Source organism: Pseudophryne corroboree, chromosome 1 (genome assembly GCF_028390025.1).
Source record: "Pseudophryne corroboree isolate aPseCor3 chromosome 1, aPseCor3.hap2, whole genome shotgun sequence".
Taxonomy (NCBI): domain Eukaryota; kingdom Metazoa; phylum Chordata; class Amphibia; order Anura; family Myobatrachidae; genus Pseudophryne; species Pseudophryne corroboree.
Window position 1 is genome coordinate 1057735287 of NC_086444.1, and position 17955 is coordinate 1057753241.

General features: G+C 42.6%; 1 protein-coding gene across 2 annotated transcripts in view; it reads left to right on the plus strand.

The window, feature by feature from the left end:
- Positions 1–17955, plus strand: part of LOC134925262 (uncharacterized) — a 212545-nt gene that overhangs the window by 176375 nt on the left and 18215 nt on the right. For both annotated transcript variants that reach the window (XM_063920904.1, XM_063920905.1), the window contains exons 14-16: positions 2925–2965; positions 4623–4685; positions 7916–7963. In XM_063920904.1, coding sequence (XP_063776974.1) covers positions 2925–2965; positions 4623–4685; positions 7916–7963 — 152 coding nt within the window. The remainder of the gene's footprint in view (positions 1–2924; positions 2966–4622; positions 4686–7915; positions 7964–17955) is intronic.

Here is a 17955-nt window from a genome sequence, read left to right on the forward strand (position 1 = left end):
ATAATGTATAACATTTTAAAAGGGCAGAAGGAAACCTCACTAAATGGTATAATCTATACAGCATAATAATACCACTGTCTAAGGTGAAAGGACTGTAAATATTGCCTTCATTAAAAAATGATAACATTGATTACAATAGACTAATAGAAATAATGATAGAACGGAGTAATAAGCCCCGAGTAGTGGTAGTTCTCAAGAAAATGCCTGCAACAATTATGACCACTAATAGGCCACAATTAACAGTAACCAGTAATAATTACCAATAAGGTGGCAGCTGTAGCAATAATACCCAATAATATGCCAAAAAGAACAGCAATGGTCAGTAAATAAGTTACCAGCCATATTGCCTGCCAAGGAAATGCCAGTAATAGCAAAAGTAGCCAGTACTATGGTAGCAGTATCAGCAATGCCCAAGTATATGCCACCAATGCCCAATAATATGTTAGCAGTAGTTGCATTGCCTGTACAAGAATAGCAGTAACATAATATTCTAGTAATAAACCACCAGTAATGTACATTCTCAGTATTCAACTTGCTTTGTATTCAGTGCTCATCTTGCATGGCTACCTCTCTCTCAGCACTTGATAGGATGTGAGGGGTGTATACTACTGACAGCTTCTACTTGGATGTGGTATGCTTTTTGGCCACCCTTTATTCATATAGAGTCTGTATCCAGTGGCGTAAGTTCGTCCCAGTTGCCTGGAGGCGAGCTAAATATTGATGCCCCCCTATTTACTATATTAAGATAAATATATGTATGTAGATGTGCGTGTATATATATATATATATATATATATACACACACACACACACACACACACACACACACACACACACACACGTGTGTGTGGAGTGTTCTGAAAAAATTTATATATACTGCATTTATACATTTAATTGTCTTTTATTTTAAATCACACATTTCTTAGCAGTCATACCCAGGATTAGAACCCATGACCTGTTACACTGACGGCACACACTTTTTACTGACAGAGTTATTTGCTCCTGTACAGGAAGTATGAGGATTCTAACTATATGAAGTTACGTGTAATTGTCAGAGAAGTATCTTCATAAAGTTAAAATTCTCATATTTCCTATACAGGAGCAAACAGCTTCATCAGTAAGGTGTCTGCTTCCAGTGTAATAGGTTGTGGTTTCTCATACTGGGTGTGACACTTGTAAAATGAGTATATTCAGTATAATAAAGAGGGTGTGATTTGTAAGGTGTAGGGACCAGTGAGGAAGTCGGCCACTGAAAAGACAGTGGTAGCTATTAATTAACTTAATTCAATGGTGTCACAAAATGGGAGGAGAGGTGCCCCCCTTCAGAGCAGGAGCCCGGCGGCAGATGACTCCGTTGCCTCCCAGAGTTCTGCCTCTGTCTGTATCACTACACAGCAAAACAGTAACATAGACAACAGGACTGGCCCCAGCTCTGCTAGTGTCCCAATCCAATTACCCCCTCCCCCTCCCTCCATAACAAGAAAATACAGGTTTGCTCCCACAGGAAAAGAAAACACAAGGCGCACAGTTGACTGACCTTAGACTTATTTGCTTACATGTATGTTTTTCACGGATTGCACTATACCACACATGTACTGAAAATAAAAATCTGTGACTGCGCAGGATCTGCCACAGACTGAAGGGACCACACCTTAAGAGAAATGTATAGGAGATACCATCAGACTAGTCAGTACCAACTTTTTATGCTGCAGCTTGGCCATGGTTCCTGGATAGTATATATTTGCATATATGTTATAAATGGGCAGTGTAAATAGTGTTAATGATTAAGCTCTTGTATTTCTAGAGGGACTAAAATTTGAATCAAACTGGAAGAATTAAAAATCAAGAAAATTGTTCTCAGAACTCTAATTTATCTCAGTGCTGCATACTGGTAATGTGGTAGTGACAGAGGGCAAGACCCTTTCCTTAGTATATAATTCATTATTTGAAGTGCTGACAGGGTGTTTGCCTACAGAGAAAAACATTTCTATACTTCTGTTCATTTTATGTTATGTTAGACGTGAAGGGTATTTTTGCATCACATATTATTCTGTTAGTGCATTTCCAATATTTAGAAGAAAAGAATCTTTGATAAAGGACTTTTTTTTGGTAAGGCGGCAGGAAGGGAGGTGGGGGTGTGAACTCTGTTCTTTTGTAACAGTTGCAGTTACACTATCCTAGACAATAAGATCAATCCAATTAAGTGTGAGATTCTCACACCTGCGTGTTAGTGCTTCAAAAGCGCACTTACGGCAGCAAGAACTTACGCAAGACTGCTCACAGCCTCATAGGGTTGTGAGCACTTTTGAGTGAATTCAGACTGAAATCAGGGCGTGAGGGGTGGGAGATACGGTGCCATTGCTGGCGTTAAATAGCACCCATCACATCAAAGTGGTTTGAACCAATGAGTCTTAAGCTGGGTACATACTGTGCAATAGAGCAGACAATATTGCGACTCGCCACGCATCACAATGACCACCGTATAGTGTGTACCCTCAAATCCGCCCATTTCATCAATGCCTTTATACTTTGGATGTGCTGCACGTCCAGTGGGACATTTGCTTCATCATACAGTGGATCATGGAAGGTGTACAACAGTGCAATGTATCTTACATCGGATAGCTGTAGGAAGGTGTTTGCCTGGCTTTACTTAAGGTTTGGATTATATTGTTTTAGATAAAGTTCCCAAATAGACCCTATAAAGACTAGACCCCATCCCACCCCCCTTCCCCCATCCCAATGTGTGTGGAAGTAGGCGTGATCCAAAGGCTACTTTACTCTCATTTTGTTCTGGTGGTTTTGCCAATTATAGGTTCATACTGTACATTGCTGTACAGTAGGTAAAATGAAACAATTGTCATTAAAGTGCTGTGATATTAGATAATAGTAATCTCAAAGTATTGTTCTGTGTCTATCCTACACAGATAAAAGACTGAAAGACAAAGGAATACGCAGCCAGCAACATGTGAGATATATTTTCCTTGGAATTAATTTCCTTTCAATTAAGGAGTACAGTTATACAATCCTATCTGTCAATGCCGTCTTCCATTTCTTATGCAGTTTGTTCTGTAACATTGCTTTATTATACCTGTGTGTAATGATAGCTACTGTAACAGTACTAAAAGTATTCATTTTGAGCTGCTCAGTGTAAGAGGTCAGTTATATATTCAACTAAGGATCCTCTTGGAATAATATATAGCAATCCTAAAGGTTAATTATATAGCAGTGGTGACTACACAGAAATGAAGGCAGTTATTTTGCAAGCTGAACTGATGTTTATAAAAATACAATTTATCAGTTAACTAAGAAAACTGGGCCTAATTCAGAGCCATGCGGTCGATGGGAGCGGCCGCGTTCATCTAGTCTGTGCAAGAAGTGCCGTGCGCGACCTTACACATTGGGGCCGCATCCAAGATGGATGCAGCCGTAGTGTGAGTGACAGCGGCGGCCGTCGGATGCCATCACCATGGCATTGAGGGGGCGGGGCTTAACAAACAGGGGCAGGTGGGACCATTTTTAGGTGAGGCTACGTGACGTCACACACAGCCGCTCTGAAAAAAAATTGCCCGCTGACCGTCTGACAGCGCAGCCAGGCTGCACTGTGAGGGGTCAACCTTAGAAATTATGTGTGTGCAGGTTTCTATAGGCACACACCACCTGATGACTCAAACTATGAACAGCCCAGTTACTTAACCAGTGTTGTCAGTTTATTGATCGATAGCAGGTACAGCTGTTCTCACTGTTGCATGTACATTTGTGATAGAGCATAGTTTGTGCGGAGAGGGGTTTCATATACTGTAGCTCACCAGCCAGTGAATGTATACTGCATAGTGCACACTGGTAGCTGTGCAGGGATATTGGTACAGCTTTATATGCAGGTATTAATCAGCGCTCTCATAAAAGCTAAGTAAGAGACTTCTGTCTCCCACCATGACACTCTACACAGCATGGCCCCTGCATGCTCAGTAGAGATCTCTGTGGCAGATTGGGATATAGCATGAAGCCTCCCTGGAGAACATGAAGACAGTAGTCTGTACAGTAGTGCACTACTCTTTCAACAGTTCGTAGGCTGATTTACTAGTACAGGTTGAGTATCCCATATCCAAATATTCCGAAATACGGAATATTCCGAAATACGGACTTTTTTGAGTGAGAGTGAGATAGTGAAACCTTTGTTTTTTGATGGCTCAATGTACACAAACTTTGTTTAATACACAAAGTTATTAAAAATATTGTATTAAATGACCTTTAGGCTGTGTGTATAAGGTGTATATGAAACATAAATGAATTGTGTGAATGTAGATACACTTTGTTTAATGCACAAAGTTATAAAAAATATTGTCTAAAATGACCTGCAGGCTGTGTGTATAAGGTGCATATGAAACATAAATGCATTCTGTGCTTATATTTAGGTCCCATCACCATTATATCTCACTATGATATGCAATTATTCCAAAATACGGAAAAATCCGATATCTAAAATTCCTCTGGTCCCAAGCATTTTGGATAAGGGATACTCAACCTGTAACACAATAACATCATAAAGGTTTCAAATACATATGTTTTTCTATTATGTGGTATAATTAACTAGAACTAGTTATTTTATGTTTATTGTTTTGTAGGTAGCCACGTCCGTACCAGCTCGTTTCGTCACTGTTGGAACACTAGGACATGGAGGCATTTTTGTGAGTTTTACTGGTTCAAGTACCAAGATATTTTTGAACACAACATTATTACTTTTCATTAGCTTTAACTTTAATTAAATGCTTGCTGATTCATTTCTCTTTACATGTTACATTTTTCTAAGCTACTACTGTACCTCTTACAGATGGAGACCCCACATGTAGCCGTTTTTTTCTGGGGCTCTTCTCAGTTCTTCTCACCTTTTCATACAATAATCTGGAGAACATAATTAATTGTCCAGTACTGTATTGTTAGTACAACTTTAATATGACAGGTAGCTGGTGTCTAGTAACATTTTCCATACCGCTTTAATGAGACTTCAATTCTATTGCATTCCGTTTAAAAGATGCAACTTAAACTAATGCGTTAAATGCATTTGGATGAAATACAGACATATTTCTGTTTGTGATGATTGCTGACGGTGACAAGGAGCTCAGGTTTTCATTTTAATTGCTATGGCTTTAGTTACAGTGCTTATATAAATGTTTTGCCATTTTTCACATTTTCTTGCATAGAATTTGTAATGGATTTAGGGGTCTATAGTATTTACTAAGCCTCGGATGGAGATAAAATTGACGGAAATAAAGTACCATCCAATTAGCTCCTAACTGCCATGCCACAAACTGTGTTTGAAAAATGACAGTTAGGAGCTGATTGGCTGGTACTTTATGTCCAGCGACTGTGGCCCTCATTCCGAGTTGATCGCTAGCTGCTTTAGTTCGCAGCGCGGTGATTAGGTAAAAAAGCGGGATTTCTGCGTATGCGTATGGAGCGCAGTGCACACGCGTGACGTACTTTCACAAAAGCCGATGCCGTTTCACACAAGGTCTAGCGACGCTTTTCAGTCGCACTGCTGGCCGCAGAGTGATTGACAGGAAGTGGGTGTTTCTGGGTGGTAACTGACCGTTTTCGGGGAGTGTGTGTAAAAATGCAGGCGTGTCAGATAAAAACGCAGGAGTGGCTGGGCAAACGTAGGCGTGGCTGGCCGAACGCAGGGCGTGTTTGTGATGTCAAAACAGGAACTAAACAGTCTTAAGTGATCGATAGTTAGGAGTAATTCTCGAGCTACTCTGAAACTGCACAATCTTTTTTTGTAGCAATGCTACGAACCTTTCGGTTGCACTTCTGCTAAGCTAAGTTACACTCCCAGAGGGCGGCGGCTTAGCGTTTGCACTGCTGCTAAAAGCAGCTAGCAAGCGAACAACTCAGAATGAGGGCCTTTATCTCCATTCAAGGCTTAGTAAATAGACCCCTTAGGGCCTTATTCAGGTTGCATCGTTATTGCGATGTAACCGCAGTTTTTGAGAAAGATGCGCTACGTGCAGGTCCCGTCCTGCATGTGCGCGAGCAGTTAATGCGAGTGGATTGCATTAACTGCGAACGTCTCTGCCTGATTGACCGAAGGGGCGGCGCCGGGGGAAACGGTAGAAACTGAGAAAATGGCGGCGGGACTCCTGCTGTCACAGCCAGGTTGCGCTAACAGGAGGCATCCACAATATCTGCAACCATGCTGTAATTGCAGTGCAGAGATCCAAATGATCATCTGCAAAATTGAACCATGCAGTATTAAGAAAGTCAGAAAAGTCATTTAAACAAGTCAAGTACGAAAGGAAATTCCAGTGGCCACACTGATGTAAACACAGGAGTGATCAGAAATCAAAATTAATACTTAACATGTCCTCCTGGTTGGTATTGAGAGGCTGAGCCCCCTCTGCCTGATAGCCGTTTTAGAGGACCTCCACCTTCCTCAAGGGCATCTGTCCAAATAACATACATAACTGCTATAAATGTGGTAGGATGCCCGTCATCAGCATTGTGTGCCCCCATACCTGTGTAAAACACAACTCACCTGTTAAAAAACCTGTTGCCGATCACGTCCGCATCTCAAACCCAGCAGTGTCCACAATGGAACGCATTCGGCCCGCTGGTGAACGCATATCCGGTCCCGGCTTACACCATGGAATGATGTCGTTTCCAGGAGGAATAGCCGGGACGTGCTCATGACCAATCGGAAACAGAGTAAAGCGGTTACCTTGGTGATAGTCAGCAAACAATGCAGCCTACTAATAACCTATTATTAATGGTGCACAAATTACACCCAAAACTGCTGCTTATATAAAGTTTGAACACAGGTCATGTGGGCACACATCTGCCTGTAAAGCACCCCCCACAACAAATAACGTGCAAAAATAAAGATTTTTTTTTTTTAACAGGTGAGTTGTGTTTTACACAGGTGTAGTGGTAGGGAGTGATGACGGATGGGCTTTTAGAAGTCATGTGTTAGTTCTAGCAAAAGTGATAGAAAAACATGGTGGTTTTCAGGTGTTTGAAGTTACCAGTGTAAATTTGTGAGATGCATCATTGCACGATAAATAAACATGCATGCAAGACTTTAAAGGTGCATACACACTTAGCAATATAGTAAACTATATCGCTCATTTTCTCCTGAGCGATATAGGTGGTCATTCCGAGTTGATCGCTAGCTGCTTTCGTTCGCTGCGTAGCGATCAGGCAAAAAATTGGCACTTCTGCGCATGCGTATGCGGCGCATTGCGCATGCGAGACGTACTTTCACAACGGCCGATGTAGTTTAACACAAGGTCTAGTGAAGCTTTTCAGTCGCACTGCTGGCCGCAGAGTGATTGACAGGAAGTGGGCGTTTCTGGGAGTGTTCGGAAAAATGCAGGCGTGCCAGGAAAAACGCAGGCGTGGCTGGGCGAACACAGGGTGTGTTCGTGACGTCAAAACAGGAACTGAATAATCTGAAGTGATCGCAAGCGCAAGAGTAGGTCTGAAGCTTCTCTGAAACTGCACAAAATTATTTTGTAGCCGCTGTGTGATCCTTTCGTTCGCACTTCTGCTAAGCTAAAATACACTCCCAGTGGGAGGCGGCATAGCGTTTGCACAACTGCTACAAACTGCTAGCGACTGATAAACTCGGAATGACCCCCATAGTTTACTACTGTATATCGCCCAGTGTGTATACAGCTGACCATGAGCAATGCGCAGCCCCGTGGGTCATTAACGTGCATGCTGCTCAATTTGGACTCATCATCCAAAGCCGCATGCTCCGGCCGGCCGCAGTATGACGTCACTGGCACAGTGTGTATGCCTGTATATGTCGGGCGGCCCGGCCCAGGAGGGGAAACACTAGGTGATACAGTACTAATATTTTATTATTCCTTAATTTCCATTAAGAAAACACATTATTTTATTGTCTCCATTTTCACAGGGAATGGCAGAAACAAAGATCAAGTCCTCTAATCTACGATTCAGTCTGGTGAGTCATAAGTATTCAGAGCTGTACATTTTATAGCCCTGGATGAGAAAGAACACCAGTGGTCTCCCACTTGGGTGGTCTGATAGCAGCAGGGTCGGATCTAGACTTTTCTTTTAGGGGGGGCGATTTACGGTTTAGTCTTGACCCCTCCCCTCTCCAGTCCCGACCCCTCCCCTCTCTCGTCTTGACTCCTCCCCTCTCATCTTGACCTCTCCCATCTTGACGCCTCCCCTCTCCAGTCCAAATTCCTCTATCACACAAATAGGTATAATTTGTGTGTGCAGGTATAATTGCAGGTAAAGGATTTGTTAGTGGATGTTAGGTATAATAATCACTTCTACAACACATCAAAGCAAAGTTCCCCAATATGACATCTATCCAAATCCCTCCTTATGTTCATCATAATGTATGACACAGTTGTGATACCTACAGTATAAAAAGTTATAATCCCCTAATATTGGGGTATAGCAAAAGAAAATTAAATAAAATAATAAAATCATTAAATAAAAACAAAATGTCTGGAGTTATTATTTGCATCTATTTCTCATCTTAATATGAGGTACTGATATAGAGACAGTCAATCATCAAGGTTTATATGTCAACGTCGTTATGAAATACAGTATTATCATAAACGTTGATGATTGACTGACTCTATATAAGCGCATTATATTAAAATGAGAAACAGTAACAATGTGATAATACCTATAATTCCTTTCTTTGGGATACTAGCAACTTGTATGGATACAAATGGTAACAACTGGCATACTATGTGTTACTGAACCAGGAAGGGAAGACACATTATAATACCCTGTTATATTATTATAATAAGGGGAACTGCTGAATAGTACCAAGGGGATTTTAGGCACAGAGTCTTGGTTAGGCCAATTATTTGATAATCCCACACAGTACTCAACACTTGCCAACCCTAACAGATGAATTCCACATTTGTAATTGTCCAATAATGGAGTTTGAGACTAACCAGGATTAAGTGAGAGTACGTAATACTCGCAGGAGTTCACCCGTGGATTAAAATCCCTTTTGCGTCTATGTGCCACATAGGTTTGGGAAATCCCCCACCACCCTTTTTTTCCTCCAGAAATATGTTGCTAGTATACCAAAGATCTGATACAGATAATTTAAGGAATTATAGGTATTATCACATTGTTGTATAGAATTTAGCCAGTGCTACTGCATATGTATGTTGTTCATAAATATACCGCTTCAGATACAGTGGATGTCATACTTCTTATTAGGCTCATTCAGTTATACCCAAAATGGAAGGGTTAAGCAAATATAGTGAAGTGCTGTTTAATAATTGTAACATTTCAGCCAAACCTGAGCCTGCACCAGTGGGAGAACCCAGGACTTGCACTGTTTCAAGTGCATTCTGAACTGCTTAAAAACAGTTCATGTCTAGCTGGTAATTGTCAAAATTTGGCCACTTGGAAATATCTGTAATCTGTGTGGAGTTTATATGTTTTTGTTTTTCTCATATTAAATCTTACAATTATTAAACAGTATTTCACTATAATTGCTTATCTCTTACATTTTGGGTATATCTGAATGAGCCTAATAAGAAGTATACTGTGAGATATGACATCTGCTGTATCTGAAGTGGTATATTTATGAATGACCTACATATGCAGTAGCGCTGGATAACTTCTATTCAACCTTTTTTGGCACATATTTGGTGAAGATGTGAGGATACCTTTAAGTAAAATATTGAGCTCACCAAGCTGCTTTTTTTCTGCTTGTGCAGGATTGTCTATTTTATATATCTATTATCAGATTGTTACTGTTTCTCATGTTAATATGAGGTGCTGATATAGAATAAGTCAATCATAATTAATCCAGGCATTCTGCTTTAATTTAATATTTTTTTGCTATACCCCAATATTAGGGAATTACAACTTTGTATACTGTAGGTATCACAACTGTACATGACGTGTCATAAATTATGATGAACCTATGGATGGTATAATAGAGGGCCATCAAAATATGGCATTTGTGGCAACAACAGTGACAAGACATTGGGCATAATTCAGACTTGATCGTAGCCGTGCAAAATTTTGCACGGCTACGATCAGTGGGGGTCATTCCGAGTTGTTCGCTCGGTAAATTTCTTCGCATCGCAGCGATTTTCCGCTTATTGCGCATGCACAATGTTCGCACTGCGACTGCGCCAAGTAAATTTGCTATGAAGTTTGGTATTTTACTCACGGCATTACAAGGTTTTTTCTTCGTTCTGGTGATCGTAATGTGATTGACAGGAAGTGGGTGTTTCTGGGCGGAAACTGGCCGTTTTATGGGAGTGTGTGAAAAAACGCTACCGTTTCTGGGAAAAACGCGGGAGTGGCTGGAGAAACGGAGGAGTGTCTGGGCGAACGCTGGGTGTGTTTGTGACGTCAAACCAGGAACGACAAGCACTGAACTGATCGCACTGGCAGAGTAAGTCTCGAGCTACTCAGAAACTGCACAGAGAAGTCTTTTCGCAATATTGCGATTCTTTCGTTCGCAATTTTGATAAGCTAAGATTCACTCCCAGTAGGCGGCGGCTTACCGGGGGTCATTCCGAGTTGTTCGCTCGCAAGCTGCTTTTAGCAGCTTTGCACACGCTAAGCCGCCGCCTACTGGGAGTGAATCTTAGCTTATCAAAATTGCGAACGAAAGAATCGCAATATTGCGAAAAGACTTCTCTGTGCAGTTTCTGAGTAGCTCGAGACTTACTCTGCCACTGCGATCAGTTCAGTGCTTGTCGTTCCTGGTTTGACGTCACAAACACACCCAGCGCTCGCCCAGACACTCCTCCGTTTCTCCAGCCACTCCCGCGTTTTTCCCAGAAACGGTAGCGTTTTTTCACACACTCCCATAAAACGGCCAGTTTCCGCCCAGAAACACCCACTTCCTGTCAATCACACTCCGATCACCAGAACGAAGAAAAAACCTCGTAATGCCGTGAGTAAATTTCCTAACTGCATAGCAAATTTACTTGGCGCAGTCGCAGTAGAAGTTCAAAAGCATCGCACAGCGGCAATGCTTTTGTTCTTGATGAGTAGCTCCATACCAGCGCAGCTCCTGCGCACATGCAGGGAGCTACTAGTCACTGACCGGGTCACAGCAGCTGCGTGTGACGTCACGCAGCAGCCTGCCCCTCACACGATCCGGGCACACCTGCGTTGCCCGGACCGCACCCCTAAAAAGGTGTCCAAACGCCACCGGCCCGCACCCTCCTGCCCAGCGACCGCCTCTGCCTGTCAATCAGGCAGAGGCGATTGTAGGGCTGAGATGGCCGTCGGCTGTCTGGCATGCGCCGGCGCATGCGCAGTTCAGACCTGATCGGCTGCTGTACGAAAATGCACAGCAGTGATCAGGTCTGAATTAGTCCCCTTGTCTGTAATGACATCAGTTATAAGAGAGTGAGGCTCCCGAGGACGCACCATATCAAGCAACTGAAATATATTTAGGGATTCCGACAGATGTCATATTGGGGGACTTTGATTTGATGCGTTGTAGAAGTGATTATTATACCAAACACCCACTAACAAATCCTTCATCTGTTTATCTTGCAATATATCCCTACCAGCTATTAGGGTGCCATTTATAATCAAGGGATCTCTCCCACTGATATATAAACTGATGCACATTATAGGACCAATGCTATACACTACTACAGACATCCTCTGTTCTACTGTGTTGCACATATGGGAGACTCAACCTGTAATACCCTGCCTAGGGAATATAGCACTAAGATCTCTCACTGGCTGGTTCCTCTGCAACAGGCTGGTAGGATGGTCCCTCTTCCACAGGCTGGTCAATGGTACAGGTTGGCAGGAAAGTCCCTCTGGCAGCTGGCTGGTCTCTGGGTGCAGGAATGCAGCATGCTCTCACTGTGAAGCAAAGTCAACACACTATAACTTTCTATTAGCCCACTAGCCTGTCATATAAGTGAAGCCACGCCCCCCTACACACAGCCACTTCCTGGATCTCCTGTTATCAGCACTTTGGAGACACTGGGGAGATGAAAGCAGTCTCAATCAACAAACAATGTTGATTAACTGCTGTGCAGGCCAAAGGTGTGAGTGCGGAGGAAGGGGCACCTGCTGTGAGCTGCTGCGACTCACACCACTGACTATAGCTGATAGCCAGCTGAGATAGGAAGGGGTTAAGGAGCAGGACTTCACAGACAGTTTGTCCAATGGCAGGAGTGTGCTAGGGGGGGCGACCGCCCCCCTCTGTATCGTGCCTGGATAGCAGTCACCCATAGTGGAGGGGCACATGCCATATCTCAGTATTTTGGATAATCTGTGCTGTTCTTGTATATAATACAGCTGCTGCCTGTAGTTCTGTAATGCCCACAATGTCCTATTTCTATTACATGGAACATGTAGGGAGAATAGCGGAGAAACAGACAAAATCTGAGGCATGATCAGCCAACTCAGCAGTTGCCTCTTTCATTCTCCTTTACTTGTGTCCGCCATATACTCAAACTTTGGAGTTTTTGGGGTGTGTTTTTGATGGTGCATATTGACTTATTGATTACATATACAGTGCCACAGTAATATAAGTGAAACAGTTTCTATTTACCATAGTCAGTAATGTTATTATTTGTAAAGACAAACACATGATTTAGCATTACCGTTACTTAATATACAGTAGCATCTCTATTGTACATTTCCAAAGTGTATTCTTATTCTGACAGTGTTTTTATATGCATCATTAAATCAATGTAACACTCTGAATTTCACATTGATAATTTTGCAACACACCTCTACTTCTCTAGCATGTTGCAATGTGTTGGTTCACACGAGGATACTGATAATCAGACAATTCCTGTAGGTGGGGTGCTAGGGTTCAGAGGGGATGCGTTCAATTTGCCGGCTGTTGGGATCCCGGCGGTCAGGATACCGATGCCAGAATCCCGCCAGCTGGCAATGCCGCCAGCTGGAATCCCAGCAAAACAGGACTTTTTCCACTCGTGGGTGTTCATGACACCCATAGAGTGGGAATAGATCCTGTGGTGAGTGCAGCAAGCCACCGGGCCCACAGCGTGGAGAGCGCAGCGAGCCCGCAAAGGGACTCTTTGCACTCGCCCCGCTGCTGGCATTCTGGCAGGCAGGTTGCTGCTGTCGGGATATGGACAGCCGGCATCCCGTCCGTCGGTAAATTATACTGGAACCGTTCAGAGACATATTTCAGAAAGTGCACCACTGTCATTTCCCAAAACATTGCATGTAATGCAAACTCAGAGCACATATACATAACCACCGCACTATCTGCATAAATGTCTACGAAACACAACTTACATGTTTACTCTATGTGCTGCTATATCAGACATTTGCTGGAGCACAGGACCCCGTCTGCATTATAAGTAATATAGCGGGGCTACCGGCTTGTGTCACTGTCATAACCAGTGGCCTTAAAGTCCTCAGCGTTCACGGTATTCCTGTCCACTGGCCAATCACAGGCTGGAATGCACCACAGAATCTCATGCCAATGAGAGCAGCTTAGATACATGGTGCCCGGGTTAAAGGAGTTGAAGTGGCTGCCTGCCCACAGACACATACCACAATGTGAAAAATGGTGCCATAAAGGGTCATCTGCTCTGCCCCCTCAGCCTTGTGCCCAGAGCGGTAGCACTAGTCACACTCCCCTTGTCGTGGCCTTGTTAGCATTTATATAATAATAATATGTATAGGTATGCCATATCACCGCTTTTCCATTTTTCCATTTCATCTACTGACAAAATACACACAGAAACACAGATGTGCATGACAAAACCATCTTACTGCTTATGTTTAAATCCCAAAAAGTAATAGCTACTACCATATGCCGTGGAGGAAGGCTTCATGAGAAGACATATTGGAGAGACCATGGATGGGATGCTGTTGGCTGGAGAAACAGAGAAGGACTGTAATCTGAAACTAGGGCAGTTCCCCAGAGTTTTGCATGGGACAAGTGTAACAATCAGTGGTGGCTGCAACTTTGCTGCAGCGCCAACCACACATTGCAGGGGGAGCCAGTCAGCACACATAATACATAACACAACATGTAATGTTGTATGTAATTTATGTGCTGGCTGCCTTACCCAGGGATCAGCAGCGCCGATGTGTATTACTGACCTGCAGCAGCATGGGACACAGCACTCAGCTTGTCTATCTTCATTAAGCCCGTCCACAGACTCTTTTGAAACTAGCCAGTGGGAGTCTGGGGCAGACGCCCACTGGTAATAACAATACTAACATAGTACATGCATTCAGAGCTGTGGCAAGCGTTATTAAGGTTGAGAACCCTTTTCTGCCTACTAAGGATGCAGTTTATTTTATAGTTAAAGATCACTTGTTTGTACACTGCAATAAAAGAGCATAGAACAGCTAGTGATTCCACAAATTCTAGGGAGGACAAGTGGCTGTCAAGGAGAATCTGGCTAGACCTACATACAGGCATCAAACTTGGGAGGCCCAGATCAATAAAATTGTCAATAAGATACGTTGGTGATGTTATCATAATGTGTAACGTGTTATTCCTTTCAGCATCCCAAATGTGTTAAACACACTGCAGTGCCCCCATTTCACATTTAGCCATACAGAAACCCCAGTTCACAGGTCCCTCCACTCTGATGATGTAGCTGTTTGTGAGGTCACCTTATGTGTGTGGTACCCTGGGCGACCTCCCCTTGCTGTTGGTATTCCTGCACTGCTTACAGGTGTTGATACCCACTCTTTGTATGCTGGCAGGGACTTTGTGAAGCCCATGGGAGGCAATTACATTGCTGTAAAAGATCAGCAGTAGTCTAGTCAGTTAATCCCAGGGACAAAGTAGTGCTCTAAATTCACACTGAATAGGGTAAGCCTTTTACACAATGGCAAGGGACCAATCAGGTAACAGAGGTCTAGAAATTTATAAACTGTCAAATGGGGGGAGGGGGGAGCAAATGTGTCATAATAATCTCCTGAAGCTCTGGCAAGAAGGAGGTCCAGTAACAATAAGGGCTGAGAGACATTGAGAATCTCAATGTGTCCAGCTTGTCTTGGAGTCAGAGAGACCATGGGCAGAGAATGCTATGCTGTAGTGGAGGTGCACAGTTCTTCTGTTCCTGGGTGCACAGTTTTAAGGGTATATACTATAGATCAGTTTTATTATATGGAACGGCTCCTGCTGCACTGTCAAGAGTTTGCACTCCACGTAGAGTCCAGGCCATCCGACAGTATGATGCTAGAGAGATACTGTATGTGGCAAGGATTGTGATTTCTAGGTGTTAGCAGAGTGCAGCCAGACAAGCCAGAGAGAGTACCTATCAGCTTTATATAGGGAAACAGGCAACTGCAAAACCAGGGATTTAATGCCAAACAATTAGAACAAAGCTGGAAGAAGCTTATCTTTTAAAAATGATGCTGGTTTTGGTGGGTGCTACAATCGATGCCGCAGCATACCGACTTTTAGAATTCCGACAAGGGACGGGGTAATTAATTTTCCCCTCCCTGCCCTGCCCAAACCCTAGGGCGTGTGTGGCTAGGACTAACCCCCTCTCTAGTGCCGATCCCTAACTCCCCCCCCCCCCCCCCCGGGCCCTAATGGTGTCCACACACGGTGCGATTCTCGCATGCTAATTGATCTTTTTAGCTCAAATAGCATTGTGACTAGTTCACATCGCACTGTGTTTAGTTTCCCTTGCGATGTGATACACACTCCTGTGTAGCAAATATCGCAAGGCAATATAGTATGTGCAGGCAGGTATTTCTGAACTTCATTGCATACATTATGTATTGTAGTGTAGTCAAATTCGAGTATAGTTCAAATCGCATGTACAGTAATTCAAAGCACAAGTAGCATAGGACACATAGTATAGCTCAAATCGTACCTAGCACATATAGCACAGTGTATGGGCACCATAACCCTTACCCCAATACTTACCTTTGGGAGGTTGGTGGTTGGTGTTTCGGCGCCGGGATTCCGTGTGGTGTCGGGATTCCTACGTTGGTCACATGACCACTGGGATGCTGACCGCCTCCCATTTTTGCAGTTTACTTGAATGTGCATTAACAGATATTGGGGGTCATTCCGAGTTGATCACTCGCTGATGATTTTCGCAGCGCAGCGATCAGTTAAAAAAACGGCAAAACTGCGCATGCACCACAATGCGCACGCGCGTCGTATGGGTACAAACAGCATTGTTGCTGTGCAATGCTTCTAGCGAAGAGTCCATTCGCACAACCGATCGCAAGGAGATTGACAGTAAGAGGGCATTTATGGGTGTCAACTGACCCTTTTCTGGGAGTGGTATGGAAAATGCAGGCGTGTCCAGGCGTTTGCAGGGCGGGTGTCTGACGTCAATTCCGGGGCCGGACAGGCTGAAGTGATCGCAGCGGCTGAGTAAGTTCAGACCTACTCAGAAACGGCAAAAAACTTTTTCGTACCGCTCGGCTGTACATGCGATCGCACACTTGCAAAGCGAAAATACACTCCCCCGTGGGCGGCGACTATGCATTTGCACGGCTGCAAAGTAGCTAGCGAGCGATCAACTCGGAATAAGGGCCATTATCCTGTATTTGGTGACTGTAAGTAGCTTATGCAGTCTTTTTTGTTAAATCCATCTAGACCCTGTGAATTTTAAAATCTGGTATACGTGTATAAATGTACTGAATAGAATCAAACCTATAAAAACTAGCCTGTGGTGATTCAGCAATAACATTGTTTAACAATCACACTTTAATAATATTATTACTGTGATCCGGAAGCCACAAATGTCTTCCAACTGGCTATACTGAATATTTTAATTGCCATACAGATAAATAATGAAGTCCCTTGAGTTTCATTTCTGGTAACAATTAGTGCGGCTGCGAATGACCATCTCTCCAGTGTGTTCAGCCTGTCGTTTTACATCCAAAGGTTATTTAGTAAGTTCTTTTTGTTATACATTTTAGTAATAAATACAAAGGAAATACAAGGAAAAAACATCATTGTCATATTTGTACATAGTGTTTTAGTCAGGTGCTTCATACAAACAAGATTTACTTAACCTTCTTGGTAATATATATTTAACATTTAAATCATGTAACACATAATGAATGTATAATGTACTGTAATCAAGAAAATGATCAGTTATGTGTAGGCATCGAGTACAGACTGTGCACCATATACAAAAGGAGTAGTAGAGATAAGTGACAAAATGCTGCATAATTGAAGATGAAGGGATAATTTATAAATAAAACATTTCTAGAATTTATATTTTAGCGTTTTATGCTGCATTGAATTTATATCCACAGACACAATCACTTAATTGACAATTTTTTCTTCTAAAAACCAAAATCTTCAGGGTTGTGATTCTGCACCAGTCAGATAGCTTTTAACTAAATATATTTAGAACCAAAATTGGACAGAAAAGTATCAAGCATTTATTCCTGAATATGTCCGTTTGGTGGTGTTCCCTGAGTCAGAGGGAGACGTACAGAAAAAATTTGGAAGAAAAGAAGACTCTTGTGTGGGCGCACTCTTATATAGATTGAGATGAGAAGATTAGTGTGTTTAATTTAAAATGTACATTTTATTCGTTAGATCATTAATGATGTTAGTGTAATTCAGATATTAAACATTTAATGTCACAACATTTTATTAAAAACAACAGATGTTCTGGTCCATCTATGTGGTTAATAGTTCGAACACAGAATGTACACACAATCAGTAAAGATCCGTTTCTCTAGGACCAGTACAAAGGTTTGTATTAATGAGACCTACAATTACAACACCCGTGTCCCAGACTGTCTGCTAATAGAATTTTTTTCAATATCAGTGTAACATAGGAACATAGTATCTAAGGTTGAAAAAAGACAATTGTCCATCGAGTTCAACCTATTTGTGGTCTCCAATGCACGATTATTTTGTATAAAATTTTGACTGAAGTTGATGACTGCCGTTACGTTTTACCCCTCTTTTTTATAATAACCATAGTGCGTAACTATTCCCCGTAACCCTGGATATCCTTATTCATTAGGAAT